Genomic DNA, 13,555 nt, shown 5'->3' with positions numbered 1-13,555 from the left:
AGCTCTGGTCTCCTTCCCCTCCACTTGCTGTAAATGGCACAACTTATAAAAGCAACTGCCTAAGGGCTAAGCTATCAGACACAGGCTCCAGCATTTACATGTAGAGCACTGACCAGTTTCAGAACTTTACTTTTTTAAAAGATGCTTTTTTTTACAAATTGCAGAAGTGAATACAAGTTCAGATTCCTTCACAGTCCCCTGTGAGATACTGAATCTCCAGATACACACACACAAACACACGCTCTGCATGCAGTTCTGTCATGTGGAAACAGTACCTTGGAACTACAATGTATTATCTCTTATGAGCCCAGAGCACATTTCCACCTGGGGAGCACAACTGGGTCACAGAATCGGGGGAACAGACACAACACTGTTTGAGGAAGAACCCCCTGTAACTAGAGCAATCCAAGGCCATTTTGTTTTAGAAGCGTGAAACTGTAACCCTTTCCAGTGTTTACTTTTATTGACACAATGGGCCAAATTCAGAGCAAAATGAAAAATAGTGACAGGAGGATTGAGTAGACTGGAAGTTGCTTGCTGAGCAAAGGGGCCTTAACACATGCATTAGAGGGGCTGGAATTATCTTAAGGCACTAATCAGTGTAAAAATAAAAGTATTTGAGTTACTCCTGCGTTAAAAGGAGTAAAGTCAATATAAGTTTCCTGCTCCCCCAACTCCCTTTCTCAGCCCTAACAATATGTAGCATTTAGAAACTATTTCATAAAGTATAACATTTATTAGGAACAAGATCTATTACAAAAAGATACTCATAGTCTAAATATATACATGAGGTTTAAACATAGCGCTTTCATGTACCTTTAGCTATAAAAATACATTAGATAACTGTATCCTAATTTATAAATATAGTTCTTTTTCTTAAAAAAAGTAGTATTTCATATGAAAGCCTTACTGTGCAATGAAAGAATATACACCCTCTAAGGGGTTATTTTAAAGTTAGTGTCTAATGTTACATAACTTAGAAAATTCAGTGTGTAGAGTCAAACCCTGATTTATACAATAAGAGATACATTGACTTTTTAAAAACTTGATACAGGAAAATAAAGAAGTGAAATCTATATCATACATATAAAGCCAGAAGACTAGGAATTTAAGAGTTTCAGATGATTTCAGTTTCAACCACTGTTTATAAAAAATTAATACAGATACATCAAGATAACCAGCCTTTTACTGTTTGCCTTACCTCCTACTGTCTGACTGCAGCCCTAGAAGACCCTCAAGCAGGCAAAAGTAAAACGTTTGTCTGAGAAGATGTTCACACTCTAAGTGTTTTACAAAAATAGAAACTTATTTACAATGTTCCCATTTGGCCTTTCATGGGGAAGGAAGGACATTTTCTTCACTGGATGGGGAGATTTACCTGTCTCCCATACCCACAGGAGGACAGGCACCTAGTTACACACAGCTGTTGGAGATATGTCACTTCAGAAGTTAAGCAGTGTTGGAAGTGCATTTTCAACATTCACTAATAAGGAAGTTTAGGCTCATGCAAACTTTTTCCTTACTTATCACCACCCACCTTCCTTCCCCTTCCAAAAAAGGTAGAGTCACGCAACAGAACTCATAACTGACTGGGTTTATCTCTGAGCAAAGGAAGGTACTGGTTAAATCTATGCTTGCATCACAGAATAGATCTTAGACCTGCATTTCTGCTTCAAGACCTCATATCTGGAAAGCTCCAGGCAGCAGTCTTTACCGGTGCTCCAAGGAGATCTGCTGATAGGCCGTAAGGGACTTCTATCAGTTTGTTCTCAGAGGACAATCCCAGCAAGATCAGCTAAACTTCCTAACAAGCTGACACCATCAATTCCTGCGTACTTACAGCTCCTGCATACTTACAGCTCCTGCAGACATGGAGCTTCCTGTATGACTGCCAGTGGTTCTCCAGTACACGATTGGGAGGAGGAGGAGGGAAAGTAGTGAACCCAGGAACCAAAGACAGCACGTGGCTTGTCATTAATCTCAGTAATGTCCGGGCATGCAAAGAAGTTACTGCAGGAAATACTAAGGCATGAACTTGGTGTGACAGCCACTCCATAGATGCTGTTCGTGTATTGCTTATACAACTGTAAGCAAGAGCCAGTTCAAGGCAGTTAATTCCTCAGTGAAGAATCAGCTACTCTTTGCTTACCACAAGATGACAGCACTCACGAGGACAATTACTGCAAAGCTGCTGATGCACTTACGTCCAGCCATCGCTTTTCCATAACTGGTTTGTACACCCACATCTTTAGCACTCGATGTGTGCTGTGCGCTGTGGAGCACCTGCCTTTTCATACTGTACTTCCAGAAATCTGTTTTAAGCTACATTCATATGGGATAAAGAAGCAGTAAGAAGAGGTTTTGAGTTACTCTCATAATAGCTCGGCTTGAAAAATGAGATGTTCACACAGCCTGAAAGTTACAGAGAAAGAGAGAGCAGGACAGCTTCTTGCAGCTGTTCTGCTCCCTCCCCCAGAACAGAAGGACTGGCGTGGGATGCTTTCTGAGGGGTATCTACCATGCTATATGCTTAGCATTCAACTCTGTGTCATGACGGTAAATACAGTGCAAAATCCTCTTGTGAAAAGTGCTACAGTGAAGGTCTGAGATACAATTATGACTCATTTGGGCCAGAAGGGTTAGCAAGTCAGTAACCTGCATTTGCAGCACTTGTAATGTGCACACCCCAAAACATCAGGTCAAAGAACACTTTAAAGTCTTGTTCTGTTGGGTGAAATACTGGCCCCAAAGGAGTCCTCTGGGAAACTCCCATAAATCTAATTCAGGGCTAGAATATCACCAACATGGAGATTGCATGTATCTTTAGAGAGACCAAGATAGCTCTTTCAAAGAGAATTTCTTTACGTATGCTTCTATGAAAACTTGCACTTCTATCCCAAACTCCAGCTGCAGTCTTCACCCAAATTCCACCAACTTCAGTTGAGTTGCCTTAGCCCTACCACTCAAGTCCATTTATGCCACGTGAAACCCACATGCCTCCGAAGGTGTTTAACAGTCCAGACCAGAAGTCTCTCTAACATGCCACTGATGTCCATGTCCTTCAGCAGTACAGTTGGAAAGCAGATGTCCTGCCAACACTATGACTAACCAGCATTTTAGTCACAGGCAGCAGATAGATATATAGGCAAGGACTTGCACAGTGTAAGTGTTGCTGTAGGGTCATTTACATGTGCTGCCAGTAGGGTCATTTACATCAGTTTTTGAAGAGCCAGTTGACAAAATGGAGTCCAGTAGATTCAGTGTTTCTAGAGGAATAAAGTTAGATGTTTCCATTTTCCTTCCTATCCCTTCCCTCCCCCTTGCTCTGAACACGTCCCCTATGTGTCACATTCAGAGTGTCAGCATTTTAGGCCTGTTTTCACGGACTCTTCTGAGAGAGTTTAATGGTGACTGTCTTCACTTCGGTATACTCTGCCAAAGCATATTCACCACTGGAAAAGAAGAAAGATAAGAGAAAGGGACAAACAATTGTAACATGTTAATGTGTACTTTCCTGAGATAAGAGAGTTCTATGTTAGCTACTGATTGACAGTTGCTATAAATGACATCAGGCCATTAAAACCAGATGTGAACTAACTTACACCAGCTACCAGTTTGGCCTACCGCTTCTAATAATTGCAAAATACATGCACATAAGTACACACAAACACATCCCATTCTAAAAGAAACATGGAATACTTCTGGCCACAGTAACCCATGAGATGACACCTTGTGAGACTCTGCCTAGTGAAAACTGAGTACTATTGTGAGAACCCATAGAAGCAACATCCATATAAACATAATTATCTGTGCTTAGGAAGTAATTAAAGTTACTTTTTTACTGAAGGTAAGCTTCTATCTAGAAGATACCATATAATCAAGAGGGCACGATTGCTCCAGAAATGCATACTGATGACAAACTCCACCACTGCATTGTTTTGGTTGGTGGAAACTGTCTCTATTCCCATGCCTTGCACAAGGGATAAACCCCTGACATCCTTTAAATAGCCAGGCAGTCAGGCAAAGTAAATGATAAAGTCTCAATATATGTGCCCTATTTGAGTATTCATTCATTTGCTGTGCTTAGCAAGTGAGGCATCTGAATGTATCAGAGCAGCAGATACACCAGAACAGCTACTGGAAATGGTTCCTGGAAATAGATCTGGCTTATGAAAGAAAACATGCACTAGATTCCTCTGAAGAGTCTTCTGAATGGTGTAATAAAGATTTAAGTTAATTCCTCAGCTCTACTTCTAACTTACAGGGCTTTAAAAATTGATGGGTTTGCTTTGGTTTAAAAATTGATGGGTTAGTAACTAATGAGAGCTGGAAGCCTTGGTAGACATGCTACAACAGGTCAGGCTGGGGAAAATGGACAGAGGGTCTTTCTGCAAGTTAGTAGCAAGCTTGGAAGGTGGGAGGTGGAATGATCTTGGAGGTTGGTCTTTTTTGTTCTAGCTCCAACATTAGAAAGTCAGAGGCAGTAAGAGGTCCAACTAGGAACAATGATACAGCAGTCAAGCGAGGCCCAGATACCGGCCTATAAAGATGGAGGAGGTTTAGGGTGGATACCAGTGTCCCCAACCAAGGAGCCATACTTCTCCCTTGATCTAAAAGCCTAACCAGTCAGGCAAAATGCTTACAAGTAGAACTGACTGAACTGGAGTTAAGAGCTTATAAAGCAGATGAAAGTACTCCTGAAGGCACTGCTCAAGTTCTCTCATCTATGCTTTACATCCACGCTGTACTGGCTTAGCACCGCCCTGTGCAGCATACTGGAGCCTGGTAGTTTAAAAGCAAATACAACAGTATTTTCACGGTCACAATTGTTACTACATTCACCATGCACATATAAACACAATATTGAGCAAAACTTACAGTTCTCTACCATTGCCTGACATTTTAAAGCCACCAAAAGGCGCCTGTGCATAGAGCGCATTGTAACAGTTGATCCTGCAATAAAAACATCAATTGTAAAAAGACAATTCAATACCAACGAGAAGCAAGATGATAACAACACCACCAGTACAAAAAAGGCTGAAATCTGTCAGTTTTCTTTTTAAACAGTTCACTCACTTGAGAAACCAGATTTTAGCAATAAAATCTTATTCTGCTACAGAAACAGAAAACATTTGAGTAGTACTTAGAGCCACATCTCCCTTCATAGTCTCTGATGGCTAATACATTCATGCTTGGGCTGGAACTTATGCAGCGTTCAGAGCCGTGCCTAAAATAAACAGTCAAACCTATTCCTTGGTTTTATTAATCACATTCTGAAATGAACATGTTTACTCAGAAAGCCATCTAAATGCTCACAAGCAGGCCCCACCACGCACTTCAAGATATAGAGAAAAAGTTGGATTGCATTAGACAATTGTGTCACAGTAAATCAAAAGTGCTAGCCCTATTTCTATAGACACTAGGTAGGAAATGCTAATGTAGATACTTTCTCAGCATCTCAGTATGATCAAGTGGCTGAGTTGAGACAGGTATGGCTGGGTGCTGAAGGGCTGCTCCTTCATATATCTACAGTGCACATGTCCTCCAAAGCCTAACACCCCATTTTCCTGAAGTATTACTCAGAGGCAGATTCTTCTGGCACCAACTCTTGAAATTAGTTCTTTATGCATCAAATTAAGACACTAGATTAAATTCTTATCTTTAGTGTGGAAAAAATCAGGATTCTATCTTTAAAATTATTCTAATATAAGAAATTTTGTAAACAAACCCAGCTATTGATCTTTATGACAGTGGTGTGGTGCCATCTACTGTCCATACTGATTTGTGCAGCTACAACGCCATCTGGTGCTACCTAAGGATTGCTAAGAATTGTGGTTTTCAACATACAGAGCTTTGAAAGTCTTCATGTCTGGGGGAACTTACTACAACTCCAACAGTTTCATAGTTTTGCAGATAAAGAACTACAACAACTGAACAAACAGTCAATTTTGCTCCAGACTGTCTGGTCCTTACCACCTTATTTTGATGAACAGATGTTGCTTCTGAGCAGAATATCAAGAATTAAACAGACTACTAATACATCTTACCTCCAGCACTTACATGCAATTCCAAATCATATGTCTTTTCCCTTTCCTGTGAAACAAAATCCCAGCCCACGCTGCTTACCAGACAGTTCCTGATTGCAATGCAGAAGCTAACGTTAGTGCTCTGTCCAGATTCTTTGTGAACACAGCAGCTGTAAGTCCGTACTCGGTACTGTTCGCTCTTCTTATGACCTCTTCTATACTCTTGAACTTCATAATTGGCTGAACTGGCCCAAAAATCTGCACGTATCAATTTAACATTAGTACAGGAAAGACTTTGCTAATGATGGTATTTTTCAAGTAATCGGATTCAGATGCTTTGTTTGGAATCAATATGTAAAATGCTATATCCTAGCCTTCTAGAAGTCACTGATAGTGTCTCATAAAAAATAATAATTACAGTGACTTCAAAGGAAGCATGGTGACGTGCAGTAGCCGTTAATACAGGCTAAGCTCCAGCAACTAATGAATCATTTATAACAATCAAAATAAGCAGAGTTATATTTGGACAAGTTTCCAATGATTCATCCTTACTGCATTTATTACTCTCCTTTTGGCCTCAGAAGTTGAGTGTACTCAAGAAGTAATTAATAAATTTCAAGCATTGCAAGTTTTCTTCCTTGGTTTTTACTCCAATTTTGCCATTGAATGCAGTTTATTTGTATGCAGTGCATGTACCATGCAAGTGTTTGACCAGAAACTTGGCTTCCCAGGTTGCCAGTACAAAGGCAGCTGGCACACACAATGCCTTCTGGAGTCTCTCATCAAATCCAGAACCAGAGGTGAGGCACTTTCCTGGCCTGCATGGTCTTGCAGCACAAGAAACCCCCCACCCCGAAGCTGAGACCTGGTCTCACTTGTGCCACCTTGAGGGCCAGGCTGTGCAGTTTGCCTGGCCTTTAGCTTCATCCAAGTGTTTCTAACTTTCTTGGGTTTGGAATATCTAGGTACTTAACGGCAGCCTTGAACCCAGGCAAAGGATGAACATGTATTTGCAACAAAACTGCAAATTAATGAAACTGGATATGCTTTGTGAATCATGACTTGGGATTTGGAGTCTGTTCATTAAAAAGTGCCTGTCATGGGATTTTTCAGCTTATTCACTCTATTTTTGGAATGTAACTCACGAAAGACTGACTGATATCTTTCCCAGGTTCCTTAGAGATTCTATGGCAGATCTGAGACATCTAAACATTTTGCCAAGAGTGAACAGTAAGCAAACCCATAAAAAGCACTAGACTAAACTATAAAATACAAGTGCCAGTTGGACTTTGGCAACTACTTATTTTCCATTACAGAACATGATGAAAAGTATATTAACTTATATTTCAAAGGAATATCACAGCACCTAATCACATGCAGCTTGTTCAATTTTTCTGCATATGAATAATGAAAGCCAGAGTTTTAGATCTGCACTTCAACTCTGTTTTTGTATAGGAAAAAAAAAAGACCAGCTCCAGGCGATTTCACCATGAGAACAAAATCTGGGATTATTTCAAGTGCTAAAGCTACATGACAGAAGTTCTTCAGTGACAGTATAGCAGTGCCACTCCTTCCCTCCTCACCAGCTCTAGGTCTCAGAGTTCTTGTCCCATCTCTCTGCGATAAAGCAAATCCTTTTTCACAGGGCAGTGGAGCAAGAGCATACATTCTACTGTCCTCTGCCACTGTGCATCACCATGTACCACAAGTGAGCAATTTCAAGTCCTCTCAATAGGAGATGTGTAAAAGCACCCACAACCATCCCTCTCTGTAGGAAAGCTTAACTCCATCTTCAGAAAACCTTCAATCTTCAGGGCAAAGAATACATAGAATTGCTCCAGCCTGCCACACTTTCAGTTATTTTTATAGTTATTTATATTTAAAGTCGAGGATTCAGGTAGAAACTTCTCCATCACCACTGCTTCTTATTCAGAAGCAGCATTAATAGCAGCTGTATCTGGGTAAGGAGTCCTGGGAGAGAGAAGAACAGGAGCCCAGGTGGTGTCCTTGCACTTTTCTTTCTCTCTCTCCCTTTCCTCACTTTCTTTCTTTTCCCTTAACACAGATTTAGCAAGCCAATGCCAATCTTATTCCTAAGAACACCAGTACAAATAAAGTCCTTTTTGGACCAATCTTTTGACATTGTTTTGCCTTCACTTAGCCTGGTGGGTACTGAACCCACAAATTTTATGGGGAGACCCAGAGTCTTACCCCAGAGACACCTGGACTGTCCAGGCTGGGCTATGACAGCATGTGCTTGTATTTTGCACTATATCAGGTTCCCCTGAAATAAGACCCAAAAGCTTTAAGGTTGCATTATTATTATGTTTTCATCTGGGTTTATTATTGTTCAATGAGTACACTCACAGGGCTACTTCCCTTTTGGAAAACCAAACAAAATGGGAGAAAGCAGCAAGGCTTTGAAAGGCCAGGCAAACAGACACCGATGAATTGCACAGAAATTGCTGCTAAAACATTTTGACAGGTTTTTTGCCTGTTCTGCCCTCCTCCTTCTCTCACAGCGCCCCCCCCCCCGCCACACCTGCCATGCACATACACTCCAAATTGAAATTCACCTTGCAGATAACTCATTAGTGGAATGGATTTCAGCATTACAGAATCACAGAATCACAGAATAACCAGGTTAATAACCTTAAACACCTCCAGGGAAGGTGACTCAACCACCTCCCTGGGCAGCCTGTTCCAGTGCCCAATGACCCTTTCTGTAAAGAACTTTTTCCTAACGTCTAGCCTAAACCTCCCCTGGCGGAGCTTGAGGCCATTCCCTCTTGTCCTGTCCCCTGTCACTTGGGAGAAGAGGCCAGCACCCTCCTCTCTACAACCTCCTTTCAGGTAGTTGTAGAGAGCAATGAGGTCTCCCCTCAGCCTCCTCTTCTCCAGGCTAAACAACCCCAGCTCTCTCAGCCGCTCCTCATAAGGCCTGTTCTCCAGCCCTTTCACCAGCTTTGTTGCTCTTCTCTGGACTCGTTCCAGAGCCTCAACATCCTTCTTATGGTGAGGGGCCCAGAACTGAACACAGGATTCGAGGAGCGGTCTCACCAGTGCGGAGTACAGAGGGAGGATAACCTCCCTGGACCTGCTGGTCACGCCGTTTCTGATACAAGCCAAGATGCCATTGGCCTTCTTGGCCACCTGGGCACACTGCTGGCTCATATTCAGTCGGTTGTCAACCAACACCCCCAGGTCCCTCTCCTCCAGGCAGCTTTCTAGACAGACTTCTCTTAGTCTGTAGCACTGCATAGGGTTGTTGTGCCCCAAGTGCAGGACCCGGCATTTGGCCTTGTTAAACCTCATGCCATTGGACTCCGCCCAGCGGTCCAGCCTGTTCAGATCCCTTTGCAGAGCCTCCCTACCCTCTAGCAGATCGACACTTCCACCCAGCTTAGTGTCGTCCGCAAACTTGCTAAGGGTGCACTCGATGCCTTCATCCAGATCATTGATGAAGACATTGAACAGGACTGCACCCAGCACTGAGCCCTGGGGAACCCCACTTGTCACTGGCCTCCAGCTGGATTTCACACCATTTCCCACCACTCTCTGGGCCCAGCCATCCAACCAGTTTTCCACCCAGGAGAGTGTGCACCTGTCCAGGCCAGAGGCTGACAGTTTCTCAAGCAGAACGCTGTGAGAAACTGTGTCAAAGGCTTTGCTGAAGTCCAGGAAGACCACATCCACAGCCTTTCCCTCATCCAGCAGCCGAGTCACTTTGTCATAGAAGGCGATCAGGTTAGTCTGGCAAGACCTGCCTTTTGTGAACCCACGTTGACTGGGCCTGATCACCCGGTTCTCTTGCATGTGCTTCATGATAGCACTCAAGATCACCTGCTCCATGACTTTCCCTGGCACTGAGGTCAGACTGACAGGCCTGTAGTTTCCTGGGTCCTCCCTGCGGCCCTTTTTGTAGATGGGCACAACATCAGCCAGCCTCCAGTCCAGTGGGACTTCCCCAGTCTTCCAGGACTGTTGGAAGATGATGGAAAGGGGTTTGGCCAGCACATCCGCCAGCTCCTTCAGTACCCTAGGGTGAATCCCGTCCGGCCCCATAGACTTGTGGCTGTCCAGTCGGGCTAGCAAGCCTCTGACCACCTCCTCTTGGATCACGGGAGCCTCATTATGCTCCTCTAGCTCCTGGGTTAGTACACAGACGGAACAACCCTCCTTACGACTAAAGACTGAGGCAAAGAAGGCATTAAGTACCTCAGCCTTTTCCTCATCCCCTGTCACTGTTGTTCCTTCTGTGTCCAATAGGGACTGTATGGTCTCCCTAGTCCGCCTTTTATTATTTATATATTTGTAGAAAGATTTTTTGTTATCTTTCACTGACTTGGCCAATCCAATTTCTAGCTGAGCCTTAGTCCTTCTGATTTTTTCTCTACACAATCTCACTTCCCTCCTGTAGTCCACCCAAGAGGCCTGTCCCTTCTTCCAGAGGCCATAAACATTTCTCTTCTTCTTGATATCCCTCAAGATCTCTCTATTCAACCAAGCTGGCTTTCTCCCCTGCCGGCTTTTTTTCCGGACCACGGGGATGGCTTTCTCCTGAGCTGCTAGGACCACCCTTTTGAAGAGCTCCCAGCCCTCCTGAGCTCCCTTGCCCTTGAGTACTGTCTCCCATGAGACTTCACCAACCAGCCTGCTGAAGAGATCAAAGTCTGCCCTCTGGAAATTTAATGCTACCGTCTTGCTAACCACCCTCTTCACTTCACCTAGAACAGAAAATTTTATCATCTCATGGTCGCTTAGTCCTAGGCGTCCACCTACCGCCACATCCCCTACAAGGCCTTCTCTGTTCACCAACAGCAGGTCTAGGAGGGCACCCTCCCTTGTTGGTTCATTCACCAGCTGTGCGAGGAAGTTGTCTCCCACGCACTCCAGGAACCTCCTAGACTGCTTCCTTTCTGCTGTGTTGTACACCCAGCAGATATCAGGCAGATTGAAGTCTCCCACCAGAACGAGAGGCATCATATTAGGCAGTAGTTACAACACTGAAATAAGTGAAGTAAGTGAAGTAAGTGAAATTTCCTTTCTCCTCTCAGGTTTCACTTCAAACCACAACCACACTTCTTTCCCATTTACAGTAGTAAGCATGTATAAAGGGTCAGGTGACTTGTACTGTACCTCTTCTTTGGCGATTCGCATGTTGTCAGTAACCTCTGAAAACACAGTGGGTTTTATAAACAGGCCTCTGTCTTCAATGGCAAGACCCCCACACTCCAGCTTAGCCCCTTCTTTCTTGCCACTTTCTATCAGCTCCAGGATTTTATCAAACTGGTTTTGGTCAATCTGTCAGATACAAAAGAAAAAGAAAGACAGCAGCACATTTATTATCACTGTTCCAGAGAACAGACTTATGCTGTGCAGCCTGAGGGCATCTTTGAAGGGCACTGTCAGACTAGGTAAGTTCGTATCTCATTCTATGATATAGCAGTCAGGCAATAAGCAGGCTGAAAGACAGGATGTGGGTATAGCCCTGAGCCACACAAAACAGAGGTGAAGTTACATGTGACACTTTGATTTTTCTGCACTGATTTAGCACAGGAGCACCATGAGAAAAGCTTCAGATGGGTTTTGCTGGCAACCTCAATCAGCTTGGCAAGGGATCTGACCAGCAAGAGAATCAGCAAGGGAAGGAGAATCAGAGTACATAAACTATTAAGCTGACTTTGCTGTCACATGCAGCTTCACCCTCAGCTATCAGGAAACAGCTGGAAGAACCTAGAGGGCTCTGCCTCTATCTCTTATATCTGTGCATGAACAGCCTCAAAGTAAGCCCATTAGTGGGGTGACTTTGGAACAACAACTACACTGAAGCCATACTTTTAAAATCAGAATTACTTTTCACAGATCTTAGAGACTAGTACCATCCCAGCATTTTTTGGTTCTCTGGGCTGGGAGCCATATCCTCTCTTTTAAGTATCAGCCTTGTCTAACTCCTCTCCACTCACAACTAAATATGCAGCAATCTCAAACAGCAAGTACTGTTGCATTAGTAGCCTTTAAACTGGGGGTTTCAGCAGAGGTGGGGAAAGGCCTGTCCAGACACAGGACCTTGCAGTCACACAGCTGTGCAGCCCTGCACTAGGACTCGGAGAAGAAATCACATAGTTGACAGGCACAGTGCTGCAAGGAGCTGCAGAAGCCCACAGCACTTCTGATCAGTGACAGTACTTCTTTTGTGCTCCACATACAGCCATGTACCGCAGGTACTACCAGATTTCAAACAAATAGATGTGGCTATTTGCTTGATTCATAATTAAGCAACAAAGCACCACAACACAGCATGCAACAGATGGTAAAAGACTTACAGGGACGTTTTAAAAAAGTAAAACTAACAAAAACCTCGACAAATTCATCAAGTTAAATAGAAGACTCCACTCCCTGGTTCAAGGTGCCCTGGCAGCCTGGAAGGTTATTCTGAATGCCAGGTATCTCCAGATGCTTGTACTGGTTCTGTACCCTTCCTTAAGCATCTGTTTTTATTTCAGTAAGGCCAGTTGCCAGTTGCGTCTGTTTACATGGAGTGTTGCATGCTTGACTCCTCCAGATTACAGACTATACTCTGTCCCTAGTTGATCCTGGCCACAAGCAATCCAAGTTTTCATGCTTTCAGACAAATATCAAAGCTTCAAGAAGGTGTCCTTGGAGTGCTTCTGGTACACAGTGAAAACAGAGAACAGCACAAATCCTGCCACACAGATGTGTGTATCACATGCACCGTGGACAGCTTGTACTAAGGACTCATGCTCTTTCATTGAGTAGCATCAGTAGGATGCTACCAAAGAAAACACTTGACACATGTTACTGCATGAGGAAACATGCACTCTCATGTAGGATACAGTGTCAAATACTAAGTTTGGCAGGTGTCACACATTGTCTATTTGTCTGGTTGCTTAGTTGCCAAATGCAAATAATTTGAAAATATCTGCAAGTGCTTTCCATCCTGGCACGTCTGTGATCCAGACTAATCTAGTTCATCCACTTCACATCACAGAAAACAAAACAAGGATATTTATACAGCTGTAACTTGTTGCAATGCAAACTATAGTTAGATGAAAAGACACTGGGGAAAGAAAACATTTGTAAAAATGACACGCAAGGGTGGAACTGTTTGTCATTGTAACTAGAGCTTGCAAGGCTTGTTTAAATTCTGTCCCCTACTCTACTATTATTTATGGTTCAAGCATTGACTTCTATTAAAAACACATGACCTGGCAGGGCAAATTCTACTATTTGTCCATCTAATTCAAAAGAAAGGAAGGCTTCTAAGGATCACCACAATGCTAAAAGTCTGAGAACCCCCAGATCTTCACTTCTTGCTCCAAGTCAACACTGCAAGGAGCATTTTTCCTTCTTCCAAACCTACCATTTGTAATCCTATGTAACAGCCCCACAACTGCGTCCAACACAGAGTTGGACAAAAACTCTTCCTACTTACATGTTTTACTTCCATGCTTTAATCTTAAAGTACACAAAAGTCTACACTCTAAGGAAAATCTTCACCATCTTAA

At 43.2% G+C, this 13,555-nt stretch overlaps 1 protein-coding gene across 1 annotated transcript in view; it reads right to left on the bottom strand.

Moving 5' to 3' along the window:
* Positions 1 to 716: 716 nt before the first annotated feature.
* ALDH1A3 (aldehyde dehydrogenase 1 family member A3) overlaps positions 717 to 13,555 on the bottom strand; it is a 37,712-nt gene continuing 24,873 nt past the window's right edge. The window contains exons 10-13 of the mRNA XM_069867145.1: positions 11,166 to 11,330; positions 6,127 to 6,284; positions 4,879 to 4,953; positions 717 to 3,452 (exon numbers count right to left, since the gene is read on the bottom strand). Coding sequence (XP_069723246.1) covers positions 3,380 to 3,452; positions 4,879 to 4,953; positions 6,127 to 6,284; positions 11,166 to 11,330 — 471 coding nt within the window. The 3' untranslated portion in view covers positions 717 to 3,379. The remainder of the gene's footprint in view (positions 3,453 to 4,878; positions 4,954 to 6,126; positions 6,285 to 11,165; positions 11,331 to 13,555) is intronic.

This window comes from Phaenicophaeus curvirostris, chromosome 12 (genome assembly GCF_032191515.1).
Source record: "Phaenicophaeus curvirostris isolate KB17595 chromosome 12, BPBGC_Pcur_1.0, whole genome shotgun sequence".
Classification (NCBI taxonomy): Eukaryota; Metazoa; Chordata; class Aves; order Cuculiformes; family Cuculidae; genus Phaenicophaeus; species Phaenicophaeus curvirostris.
This window is presented reverse-complemented; position numbering and strand designations above follow the sequence as displayed.